We start from the raw sequence: 12521 nt of genomic DNA, 5'->3' as shown, positions 1-12521 counted from the left end.
GAAAGGGCGAGTTTCTGGTGCTTGCCAACAAACCTTTAGGCAGTAGGCAATGAGTGTTGCCAATTGTTTTAAACCTCTGGAAAGCACTGACAGCAAAACTACATGCCTTTTTGCAGCGCGCACTCTCCTCTTCCCACTGGAACACCGCGGGGCTCCCCACATCGAGCAGTGTTTCTCCAACCCCTGGTGACCTCAGAGTTCCCCAGGTGCCCTGTAAAATGCTTTTCTTTCACAAAAGAAAGAGGCAGCTTTTCCCAGACTAACGAGACAATTCGGTTCCCTCGGCAGAGGCGCAGAGCTGGAAGCTGACCAGTGCACCTCACGCAACCGTATGCTCCACCACACAGGACAGTGTTCTTACCCAGGGCAGCCCAGTGCTCTCTGCCAGCCTTACTGCTCGGCCCAGAACCTCGGTCAGAAGAGTTCCACCACGAAGGACCAGACGCTGTCCGGAGACACGGGCTACGAGCACATTATGTAGGGTTTGTCCAGACTGGAAGCTCTGTTTGTCTGGTTTTTTCCAAAAGCTGTGTTTAAATTAACCAGCCTGGGTTCATCCGAGGGCACGTGCCCTGGGAAGAGCACTAGGACAGCAGGGCCTGCGGGGGCCCTCCCAAACCCGGCACTGCCCGCTGCTCCGCTCCCTCTCGGGGGGACATGCAGCAGAGTCCGGGCGGGCTCCAGGCGAGGGCTCTGGGCAAGGGCTGCCACAGCCCAGGCCCCGGAGAGGGACACAAGGGCAGAGGGCATGGGCCCACCCCGTGAAGCTGACAGCAAGCGGGCAGGCCAGGCCGCTCGACCACAGCCCTGCACTGGGTCGCCCACCGGCTCTCATCCTGGCTCCAGCACGCCTTGCAGGCGGCCATAAATCAGCCCGCTGGCCGTTTTATTAACGGTCGTGTTTACATTCAGATGCTGCTGGGCAGAGACATTCATTCCAAGGACCGGGAGCAGCCCTGAGTCCAGGCGCTGCATCTTCTCCCCTGCTGCTGTGCTCTGCTTTCCACCGACGGCTCCATCAACAACAGTATTTCTCACGGGTCTCAGACATCACAAAGCTTATTTGCAGCCCCACTGCAGAAAGTGGGCCGAGAACTTCGCAAAGCAAGCGTCTGTAAGCCACCCACCACAGCAGTGATGCAGAAGACCCGCTCATCCAGAAGTTACAGCCAAAGCCACAGCCAAGGGCAGGAAGCTGAGGGAAGGCATGGCTAGCCCAGAACACCCCACCCTCACCCCCCCAGCACCAGTTACTCGCACTGGTGGCTGTATGTGAAATGCATCTCAGCAGCTTACCTCGGGACGCCCGCAGAGACGCACAGCACAAACCGTGGATTAGGAGGGAAGAAGATGATCCTCCAGGTGCAGAAGAAGTTGGAATGCCAACTTCGGCATCAAAAGCAGCTCAGGGTTTTAGAAACAACTACGTCCATTGAGGCACACCACACATTCATCAAAAATACCTGTTAATGCATGTCATTCAGAGCGTTTTACATCATCTTGTCCCCATTCACCTCCATCACCACTCACACAGCAGAGCTCATGGCGCAGGACGGGGAAGCACCCTCCAGCCAGCCCTCACGGCCAGCGAGATACACAGAACCCTTTCTGCAGCCTGTCTGGCCACGATTCAGTCCAAGAAAACCAGGTGAGCTGGAATCAGACGGGCTGAAACAAACAAAGCAGTTCCCAAATTTGTCAGTTCCAGTTCACAGTCAGCAATGCTTCTGGACCCAGCTGCTCGAGAAGGATGACACCCCAAAGCAGGTTTGAAACAACTGCACTTGGGACCACTATATCTAGTTCAAAACTGGGGGATATGCCAAACACAAGGAGTTATGTAGCTGTTTTAAAGCCCTGGATGCTGGGACACTTTGCAGTAAGTGGATAAGCATCCTGTCTGGTTTACATTGAGGAAAAAGGAGGCTCAGAGGCAGTCTGAAGAGTGACTACAGAACCCAAAACCATTAACTGCATTTAAAAAAAAAAAAAAAATACACAGATCTGTTTCAAGGTACACTCTACCTTTACACATTTCAGGAGCACAGAAATGTTGGTTGGGAGTGTGAAAAATGTCATTCTTAGCCCAGACAAAGCTCTTGCAGAAAAGACACTAATATTGACGCAATATAACTGGTGAAAAATAAGTCCTTTTGCTGGTGTAGCCTGTTTCTTTGAGGGACAGGATCATTCAACAGACTCTTTTGACGCTGTGTCACTATTAAGACAGGTTGTCGTGGAAGCTCAGCTTGCAAATTGTTTCCAGCACAGGCAAGCGTTTGGCCAAATACACACTCACACTCATGCCCACTCTGGATACCTTCGACACCATCCCCATGCCCTTAGGTTCCAGAGCACAGCAAGTTCTGAGCACCTAGAGCAGTCACCAAATAAGGAGGCAGGTCTTGCACACACTCCTTTCACCCTCAGTCCTATTCAATGTTTCAGCAATTCCAGCATCTAGCTTGCATTAGGCACCATGTAACAAACTCAAGCTCCTTTGGGGCAAAGTCCTGGGCTGAGCAATGGTGCTACTTTTTTTTCTTGGCAAATGAAAGCATCCCTAGCACAAACGACTTCAAAGGCAAGAGGCTTCTTTGGTGCTACTCACAGGTGAGCAACCAATTTCAAAGCCCTTGGGAGAGCTCAAAGGCTACCGCTGTTGAGCACAGGAGACGTAGCTAACACTTCAGTGCTGGCACTTCAAGCAACAGCTGCCCTGTGCCGGGCCTGCCTGTCCACAGCGAAGGGTTTCTGAACAGGCAGCACTGTTTTTCACAGTGCCTACCTGGAAGAAAAACAGGAACAGAGAGCTTTACAAGTCTGTATCCTTGAATTCATTGACACTGCTGTAAAGTTGCTTTCTCCTTCCAGAGACTCCTCCATCTGCCTGATCTCAAGGCGTTTGTTAGTGTTGTGACTCTCTACTGCTATGCAACCCCTGACGATCTACTTTACTCCAGAAAAAGGAGTCTCTATGGATACATGATGGGGTGAGTTTCAGCCTAACTATGCAAAGTGCTAGGCAAATGCAGAAATTAAAGAACCATCACTGTAAGGAACAACTGTCATTTTTCAAATTCCATCAGGTAAGACATCTCATATTAATTGTTAAATCACATTAGCCTTCTTGACCAATTGTGAATTTTAATACTGTATTTGGGAGAACCAGCAGGACTGGCTTTTATTGCTATTGGCTTGGAAACACTGAATACAACAGCAGTTCATAGACTTTTCTACGGTACTATTTTCAATCAGAGTTTCCCCACAGTAACTAACAACAGTACTGGTCTCCTGGGACACTAGCAAAATTACAAGGCTTACTGGGGTTTCCACAGCTCTAATTCATATGATGCTTAATCTGCTTGAGCCTGTTGGAAAGTCATCATCACCAGAGCTACTGAAATCATTAGTGACAATCGAACCAGGTCAGCATTTACAACAGCGTGGTTTGGGGACTTTGCAAATAATCCTAAATGAACACACAGTCCTCACATGAGAGAGGTGAGAAGCATCCCTGATAATCTGCAAGAGACTGGGCTTTGTGGCTAAAGCTAAGATTTGGCCTCAGAGGATCAGGATCCAATTTCTAGGTCTGCCTCAGACTTCCTGTGGGAGTTTGGAGCCATGTCTGTATATGAAAAGCACGTTCCTTTCCTTCCACACCTTTTTTTTTTTTTTTTAAGCCTGAAGCTCTTCTGGGCTGGGTCTATTTTATCACATGTGCGTCCAATGCTCAACAACCAAGGTACAGACGGGATGTTCCTGCAGTCCATGGTCATACAAATATTAGCAGCAACTCGCCTTTACACTAATATTTTTGAAGACAGATCACATAGCACAAATCCACTGCTGGTTACAACAGCCACAGGCCTCAGCTTGCATTTTCCTTGCACAACATGCAGGCGTGCTCAGGGCAAAGCTAAGCAGCACTGTGGTGAAAGGAAACAGTAAGAGGTTTTTCTGAATTGGAGTGGCCACCCTTTGGTGGGTACAGCCTCAGCAGAGCCTGTAGGGTTTCAGGCACAGGGACCAGCGCACATTTGGAGCTGGAAAGCAGAGCAGAGAGCACACCACAACCTGCTACACATGTACAGGAGCCGTCGAAAACTTCCAGCTCTACAGAGGCAGGTGCATCAGACACAATCAGCAGCCTGAAGTGACTGAAACTAGGCTTGGTGCAAGTTAATTATTCAGACCTTAGCTGGGATCACTCAGCACTAATATCAAGGCTTCATTCTGCTAAGCGCTGTTTGAGCCCCATGTAAGCGCCACTCCCTGCCCCAAACATCAAGACAACAGACCTTTTAAAAAAGCCAAAGACTAGCTAGCATAGTATGTGGTGTTTGCTTTCACCCTCATAGACAAAATTGTACCAAGGCTAATCAAGCAACTTCTTCCTAAGACCTGATGAACAGTAAGCAAACTATCTTCTCAGCTTTGCCAGGCCAACAAAATGCTGACCGCAGCTTTCTCAGCTAGAAATGGAAGTGATGCCCTGCAGTTGCTTTCCACTAGACACAAAGGCAAGTGAAAAAATACACAAGTCATTTTTTACAAGTACTTGCAAACCCTTGAGCAGATAGTGGTCCAAACTGGCCTGACTCACGACCATCACCTCGACTGTTCTGCCCTCCTGAAATAAATGAGGTGATACTTCACAGGTAGTGCCAAGCACACAGGTAGCGAAACAGATGGAACACCTTGGAGGAGGTCTCTTTCCACTGTGTCTGTAGATGCCTTTCTCCACCAGCCTTCCCTGCACCACGCTGAACAATAGGTCTGAGTCACAAGCAGTAAATGTACCACCTGCAACACTTCTGACCAGCCCTGACCTCCACCATCTTACCATCCCAGCCAGGTCTTTGGCAAAACACTACATGCTTCATAGCCCACTGCAGAACAATGGCCCACAAGCAAATGGGGTTGTCAGTCTATATGTGTACGGCTTATCCAGCACAGCAGGGACAGAGTAAAACCTGCTTACAAGTCTCTCCAGCCAGGTTAGCTAAGTCCCACGTGCCTTCTCAGAATACCCAGCTCATCTGAAGGAGGTGAAGAACAGCATGCAAGGCAAGACCTCAGCAGCTCTAAAAGACCAACCAGATAAGCAGCATATGACCACCCAGGGGAAGCAATTACCATTTAAACCCACTCAGCAAATGACCTGGTTTGTGTTATTTATGCTGACTGCACCCCAGCTGTTAGCACATCATCGCTGCCTGCCTGCCATGGGGGCGGAGGTCTTCCCGCTGTCTTTCATGGTAAAGACAGCACATTATTTAGGGGTGGATAGAAGCATGGATCTTTCCAGCAATCTTGTCTCAAGATTAGCAAGAAGGATCCATGTTCATGGATACAGTTGCAGGCTACAAAACCAAACATCCTGAATTGCTATATGCTTTTATACCCACCATATTCCAGAACCAGAAGCAATTGGTGCTGCAGTCCACCAGCAGAAAAACTTTGGCTTTGATATGCCCCATGGCTGTAAGTCACGTTTAACACTCATGTTCAGCTCCAGTTCAGGCCAGTAAAGCTAGCTAGATCACCCTGTAATTTCAGGACAAAGCATAACACGCACAGAGCGAAGAATGGAGAAAGGAAAACCTGTGTGTGAAATTGTTAACAAATCCAAGTTCACCTTAAGCATCATGTATTTGAGGACGAAGCAGAAGAGAGCAGAGCAGCCCAGTGGGGAGCGATTCAGGCCCTGAGCTATGACACTCTCAGTTGTTCCACTGATTCTATCCACAGATACAGATATGCCACAGAAATGCAGCTCTGGCTATGGAGAAGCTATCCAGCCTTCGTCCTCTGCTTTAAGAGACACTGGCATAAGCCTGACCAGAGAGAGACATGAAATCCCTCCTATCTAGGGACAGCAGCCCCTAAGCTGCTGAAGCAATTGGGTGTGTTTAGGCTGAGTGGTGCAGAGCTGTGAGTGAGATCCCTAGCTATCAACCGGGGCCAAGCACCATTCATCGATACAAGCTTTGAAGCGGAACAGGCACAGCAGCAGAAGGCCAGACCAGGGTTAGATGCATCCTCTCCGCTGTGCTACTGCCTGCGCTGATCCCAGAGCTGGTGGGACGAGCACTGCTCAGACTCCAGTGGAGTGGAGAAGGGGAATAGGGCAATACAGCGCTGAACAGCTCCTCAAAAGCACCATCATTATGCAGAAGACCCTTTCAAACCCTGCCAGAGCAAGCGCTTGTGACAGCATCAGACAGGCTGCTCTACCTCACCCACACAGCCAGGCTGCTCAGCCCCACACCCAGCTCCCTGGGAAACGCTGCCCACCAGGAACCCAGGAGGCTCTGCTGCAGCAGGACCAGGTTGTTCCCAGACTTACAAAGAATCCCACTCCGCAACAAGCCTCAGCTGCACCTTAAACGATTTAATAAGAGGTGATGATTTTTGAAGCATTTATATCAGTGAAACAAACTTGTGTGGTTTTTGGTTCTGTTCCAGTTCAGGTTCAGCAATTCTCAGCTGATCCGGTTAAGACCAGTAGCAGTCTAAACTGATTCATGTTGGAAGCTACAAAATTTTCAAACAAAACGGACTGTGTACTGAAGGCAGGAAGCTACAGCCAGGCCAGAAACATTACTCCACTCTTCTGTGTCCAGGCCAGCTTGTGGTCCTAGCCGAGCCCTGCAGCTTCTCAGGGGACTGAGGAGCTGGAGAACCATGCTGTGAATACAAGGGACACGACATGGCACAAAGAGTCTCCAGCTTCCATGATTCTGTTTCCCTCTTAAATCTATGCCTGTGCACGTCCTGCTCACTGGCAGGGCACAGAGGCACACATAACATGTTTCTGCTGCCCTACCCAGGGAGCTGCCATCAGGCTAACAGGAGCCCAGAGGCTGGCAGTAAGAACAGACCGCAGGAGGACAGGAAACCCTGTCCCACTAAGAGCAACTTCATTGTTGCTCATTTTCAGAACAAAAGCTCTCACAAAGGTTTTGCAGAGCCAGCCAGTCCAACCCAGCATCACGGAACGGGACCAGGCACTCCAGCTGCACATGCTCGCAAGACACTTGGTGGGGGGAGACCACAACACAACCCTCCCTGTGCTGAATGGCTCCGCGCTGGGGAACGGCAGGTTTTACTCAAAGCGCTCTTTTAAACTGGCAACTTCATATATTTCTGGCTTAGAAAAAACAGACGAAATCAAAGAAACAAGCAGCAAATTTCATGTGTGTTTGACTCACTGGCTCACAGTTTTAGGGAAAAGCCTGTAGCAGATTTTGTAGCAATTTGTTTCTACACCCACATTCATGATCTGGTTTGAGGATATCCCCACACACACACCTTCTAAAACAAAGATACAAGAGTAGAGCTTAACAACATGAACAGCCTCTGCAGGAACCGTACCTGCTCAGGTATGTTACTTCTGCGAGCAGAGACAGACCTGCGTAGCCAAGTTGCAGAGTACCACAGCAACCAGCATTTGAGCAATGGGAGATGGCTCAACCCTTAGCTTCCCCACTGTCCTGCTAGTGCCCCTCATTCATGGTGATCGAAGCCGCTTCAAAGGCACTCGGTGCCCACTTTTTAACTCTGTGTCTCTACTGGAATCACAAGCACGGTGACCAGATGCATGGCTGGGTTTCTGGTAGGGCTAGTAATCCTCTAGAAATTGAACTCGGGCCAACCAACTTATCTGAGGAAATTCTACCTTCCAGCCGCTCCACTGACATGTTGCAATCCCAACAATCAACAGGCCTAGACTTAAGTCACTGTACTCCACATCTACATTGGTTCAACACAAAAAACAGGGATCTGGAGAGGACGGGAGAAGGGGATTCAAGCCATGCACATCAGAAGACACACACACACACAAAAAAAAAAAAGTCTTAACTCTATCCCAGCCGAAACCAGGACAACAGAGCTAGTCACGCAGCAACAAAAATCAAGACTCCCACAAAACAAAAGTTGTTTTCGAAAGGCAGCAACAAAACCAAACACTACATCCAACTTGTCAATGAGCTTTAAAGAGTTCCTGTTCCTTCCACACATTTTTTTTTAATATCCATGATTATCTATTGCTTCTTCAGTTTTACTCCTGCAGAGATCTCCTGGGGCTGCACAGTAAAACCACGCATTAATTATAGGCAAGAAATAAGTCCTAATAAAAGTCACAAAACAAGTTCTCTCTTGTACAGCTCCCAAGTAACACATTGCATGTCCTGCACAACCCTCATGCAAAATATCTGTACTTGCCCGCACTCCCCCTTTCCAGAGCAATGCATAAACAGGTCTCTGCGGAGCCAGCCTCCCACGGTCTGCCCACGGCCAGCCCAGCCTTACATGGCTGCTTCACTGAAAGGAGCCAGTTTTCACAGGGCTTCTCTTCAGCACGGCAAACTGCCCCAAGGGGTCTGTCCTAACCACTGGGACAGCCTGGCAGGCCTCACACTGCCAAAGGGTTGTTTAGGAAAGAGCAGGGACACCAGGGACACTTTCCACTGGAGGGAAAAAAATCACAGCTCATGGGTGCCTGTCCATCTTAAATTGAACAGCTGGTTGCAATAGCAGCCTGAGGGACTCAGAGGAACCACAGAGCTGTTGAGGGCTTGGTCTTCACCTACATCTGCACGTACAAAGCACAGTATCACCTTTCATGCATTAATCTAGGGCAACAGTCCTGCTCCATCCTATGTAACCAAGCAGCATTCAGCAGAGATGACCAGCCACAGCTACCAGCTTCATAGGCTCTTCCATACTTCCACATGACCAGAGTCACATGCACCTCTTGGAGCAGCCATTTCTCGAAAAGTCCAAGAGACAAAGACACCTGAAAACCCCCTCCCTGCAGGTCAGCAAAGATCCTTCAGAAGTGATGAGTATGATGCTCAGTTTCAGTCCCAGGGGATTTACACTCACACCAAATAGGAGACTGAGAGGATCTGTTTCCTGCTATTTTAGAAAAGTAGCGCTGCGTCTCACCTTGGAAGGCAACGAGGCACATGCATAGCAGAGGGCACATCTCCACAGATATTCAACATATGCTGGATCTATGGTAAGGAGCCCACTCCTTTTTGCCTTGCCCGCTCCAGCTGTCCCACTGCAGGCAGGCCATAACTCATTTGAGGAAAATTCAGAGCAGATTGCTTTAGGAACCCAGCACCAGCGTTTAACTCCTCACCATGACAAATTGCTTCTACCAGCAAACTCCTCAGCAGTTTCTTTGCATCACACTGATTAGCTGTTCTTACTAATAAGACACACAAAATCCAGCCCTCAAACCCCGATTTGACGGTGCCAAATGAATCCATGATATCCCCAGGGATCAGACAGCCCTGGCTGCACACTGAGAGACAGCACAAGGGACACAATGGAGCTCTTCCAAAAGGCACGTGCAAGGAAGAAAAAAAAAAAAACTACACAGGTACCAGCAAAGGCATGAGGTATGTAGCAGCAGGACCCGGCTCTGAAAAGGAGTGTGCAGACCCCAGCTCCTACTCACGGAGCCAGAATCCAATGCCCACTGTACGTGGTCGTACAGGTGGCTTTTGGCTCTTTTGACAGAGGTCTCCTCTTCAGCAGCAGCTACAAAGCACGTTTCACTAGCAGTCGCCACGCTGCGTTAAATGCGGCGCATGGATGCACATGCACTCACCGAGGTCACGCACAAACACCAAGGACTCTCCTCTAGACAAATTCGAGGCAGCCAAGCAGGTTTTTCTCTTGCTTGGAAAGAGAAGAAGACAGTATTCTGTGGTATTAAACAGCCATCTCAAGGGACCGCTGACCTGAACCAGAGTTCTGAGAACAGGATTTCATGTCGGGGACAGGCCATTTAGGTAAGGTGTCATTTATTTTCCCTGAATTGTTACACACACTTCTGACTCCAAGAGATAAATTTTGAAGCACTACTGTTTTGAGACAAATGAAGGCAATTTGCAGTCACGGATTACAATCTTCTTTATTAGTGAGTCTTCACAAGGAAGGAGGGATTAAGCTTCCTATTTATGGAGAGAAAGCGCTATGAAAAGGCTGAGTGGTTTGCCCAGGGGTACAAGTGAATCAGTGGCAGGGACAGAACAAGGTGCCCTGACTCAGAGGCACCTGCTGTCAGCACAAGGCAATGCCACCCAGCTCCCGTTCTCCCTGCCGCCAGGGTTAAGTCATCCTCCTCTCCTCATGACACCAGTCAATTCCCAGAGAGTGACTGTCTGTCAGGAATTCTCCACAACACCAAGGAGAATGATGGATTTTTCAGGCAGAACCAACTGCACCCCAGACAAGGCATCCCCAAGGGAAGGGGATCTGAGGCACACAGAAGAAAGCACATCCAGGCCTGTGTAAGGCAGAACCCATCTGAAAAGTCACCTCCGAGACACATCTCGCATCCTCCACCCCTCAGACCATGCCACCCTTCCCCACATGCTCACAGAACACTCCTTTGCAGGGCTGAGAGCAATTGCTTACACAGAGGAACAGGTCTTTGTGTATCGTTAGCTGCCGGCAATGCAGGTTAGCAGTTGGAAACAGGGAGGAAGAGGCAGCATTATGTCTCTCCTGTCAGTCATCTGTAACAACTCCACACACCACAGGGTGGGAAATCCCAAAAGCTTTCCGACACAGACTGGGTACATACCACACAAGCAAAAAGAGCGTGTTTCAGAAGAGGGATCCGGGCTTTAGCAAGGATCTGAAGCACAGTAAAGATCCCAACTAAAAGGCAGGCTACAGTTACGTATCAGTTGCTCTGCATCACTCTACAGTTACACCAGGTCTCCAAAAGCAGTATTGTTAGTACAGATGGGACCTTAGGCAAGAAAGTTAAAGCATGCTGGCCGCACCACACAGCACTCACCTTGCTGCCTATATCTTCACGCTTGTTCCCAGGCTTGCTTCTCCTCAGCTTAATGGAAGGGGAGCGAAGTAGATTTTTGATCCGACTTGTTATCGTAGACCCTTCGACCGACATCATCTTCAGGTGCCAAGAAGGTATTCACCCCACACACAAACTGTGCCTGGGGAACGAGCCCAGCTCTGAGGCAGAAATACCGATGTGCTCAGCCTTGCTTACAATCGTTCACATATCTCTCAGCGATTCTGCTCGGGAACTCCGCTCCTGTTACACTGCAAAGCTATTCAGAGAGGCTGGCAGACTTTCTTTCCTTCTGCAGATTCCAGAGGATCAAATCAGCAGTAATCTAAACTGAAAGATGCACCCATGGGTCAATACAACATTCACAATAAACTCTAGCCTCATTCTTTGCAAGAAATGCCAAATGCAAGAGTTTATGCTAAGGATGGGTGCAGTGTTACCTATTCTCAGAGGCTTCCACAAAAATTATCATCCTTTTAGTATCAATTAGCACATCTAAACCAATTCCCAGATACAAGATTTAGATGTTTTACATTTCAGTATCACCTTCTGGCAAAGACAAAAATCCCCACCGCTGGAGTCCATCCAGCCCCTTGCTTTTGCTCCACACACATCCATTCCATCTCAGGCTCCACACTCTGGAAAGCACAATGCTGTCCTCGATTATCGAACGCCAAGTTGCAGCAGCACACCGAGAATAGACACGAGGGAGTTTTTAACTCTCACAGATTTAGCTCCACGTTCAGGACACACGTACGTTCGTAGCGGGCGATATCTGAGAATCAAGGCATGCCCTGCTCCGCACCCCCTGTACCTAGGGGACCACGGAGGACCAGTAACCGCTGCCGACGATGAGGGACCCCCGGCCGAACCCTCCACCTCTCCCGACGCCCCGGCGGTGGCCGGAGGGAAGGGGGGGAAGAGGGATCCGGTCGAAGCCCGCAGTAAATCACCCTCCCAGCTTCCGTGCACAATGGGGGCGGGGGGAAGAGAGGGCGAGACGGAGGGAAGGGGGGAGAGAGGGGAGAAATGTCCAGGCCAGCACAACCGCCAGCCCCTCTCCCCGCGGAGGCGGCGGCACTACGGGCTGAGGGGACGCGTCCCCCCGCCCCGGCCTCACCCGCCGGGTTAAACCGCTCCTACCTGGCGCCCAAGAGCGGCTCTCCCGGCGCGGCCGGCCACCACGGTGCCCCGCAGCGCCTGCCCATGTAGCCGGCCTCCCCCGAGGAGGGGCCGCGGCCCGGGCCGCCCCCGCGGGCGGGGCGGGGGCCGGGCCCGGGGCCGGGCCCTCAGAGGCGGCGGCAGCGAGGGGGCGGCTCCGCGGCCTCAGGCCTCGGTCCCCCGCGCCTGGCCGAGGCCGCCCGCCGAGCCCCGGCAGCCCAGGGCCAAGCGCCCGCCGCGCCGCCCAGCCGCTGCGCCCGCCGCGCCGCCCAGCCGCTGCCCCCGCCGGCCGCGCACCTCCCGCCTCCCGGGGCCGCCCGCCCGCCCGCCTGCCCGCGCTACGGCGGCCCGCGCGGGTCAAAACGCGGCGCAGCGCCGCGCTGAGCCGGGGGGTGGCGGAGGGATGGCGGAGCTGGGGGGGAGCGCGAAGGGGCCGGGAGCGGGGAGCGGCGCTGGGCAAGCCCCGGCGCAGCGGGGCGGGCGGGAACCGGGAGGGCATCTCCCACCCGAG

At 51.1% G+C, this 12521-nt stretch overlaps 1 protein-coding gene across 4 annotated transcripts in view; it reads right to left on the bottom strand.

The window, feature by feature from the left end:
* The window catches only part of MAPKBP1 (mitogen-activated protein kinase binding protein 1), a 104015-nt gene extending 91948 nt beyond the window's left edge, over positions 1-12067 (bottom strand). For 3 of the 4 annotated variants that reach the window (XM_075425651.1, XM_075425654.1, XM_075425653.1), the window contains exons 1-2: positions 11993-12067; positions 10832-11179 (exon numbers count right to left, since the gene is read on the bottom strand). In XM_075425651.1, the coding sequence (XP_075281766.1) occupies positions 10832-10948 (117 nt within the window). In that variant the 5' untranslated portion in view covers positions 10949-11179; positions 11993-12067. The remainder of the gene's footprint in view (positions 1-10831; positions 11180-11992) is intronic. The other variant, XM_075425652.1, reaches the window with a different exon arrangement.
* Between the last annotated feature and the right edge of the window lie 454 nt (positions 12068-12521).

The sequence above is a fragment of the Opisthocomus hoazin genome, chromosome 7 (genome assembly GCF_030867145.1).
Source record: "Opisthocomus hoazin isolate bOpiHoa1 chromosome 7, bOpiHoa1.hap1, whole genome shotgun sequence".
NCBI lineage: Eukaryota > Metazoa > Chordata > Aves > Opisthocomiformes > Opisthocomidae > Opisthocomus > Opisthocomus hoazin.
Note: the sequence above shows the minus strand (reverse complement) of the source record. Positions and strands in the feature narration are given on the sequence as shown.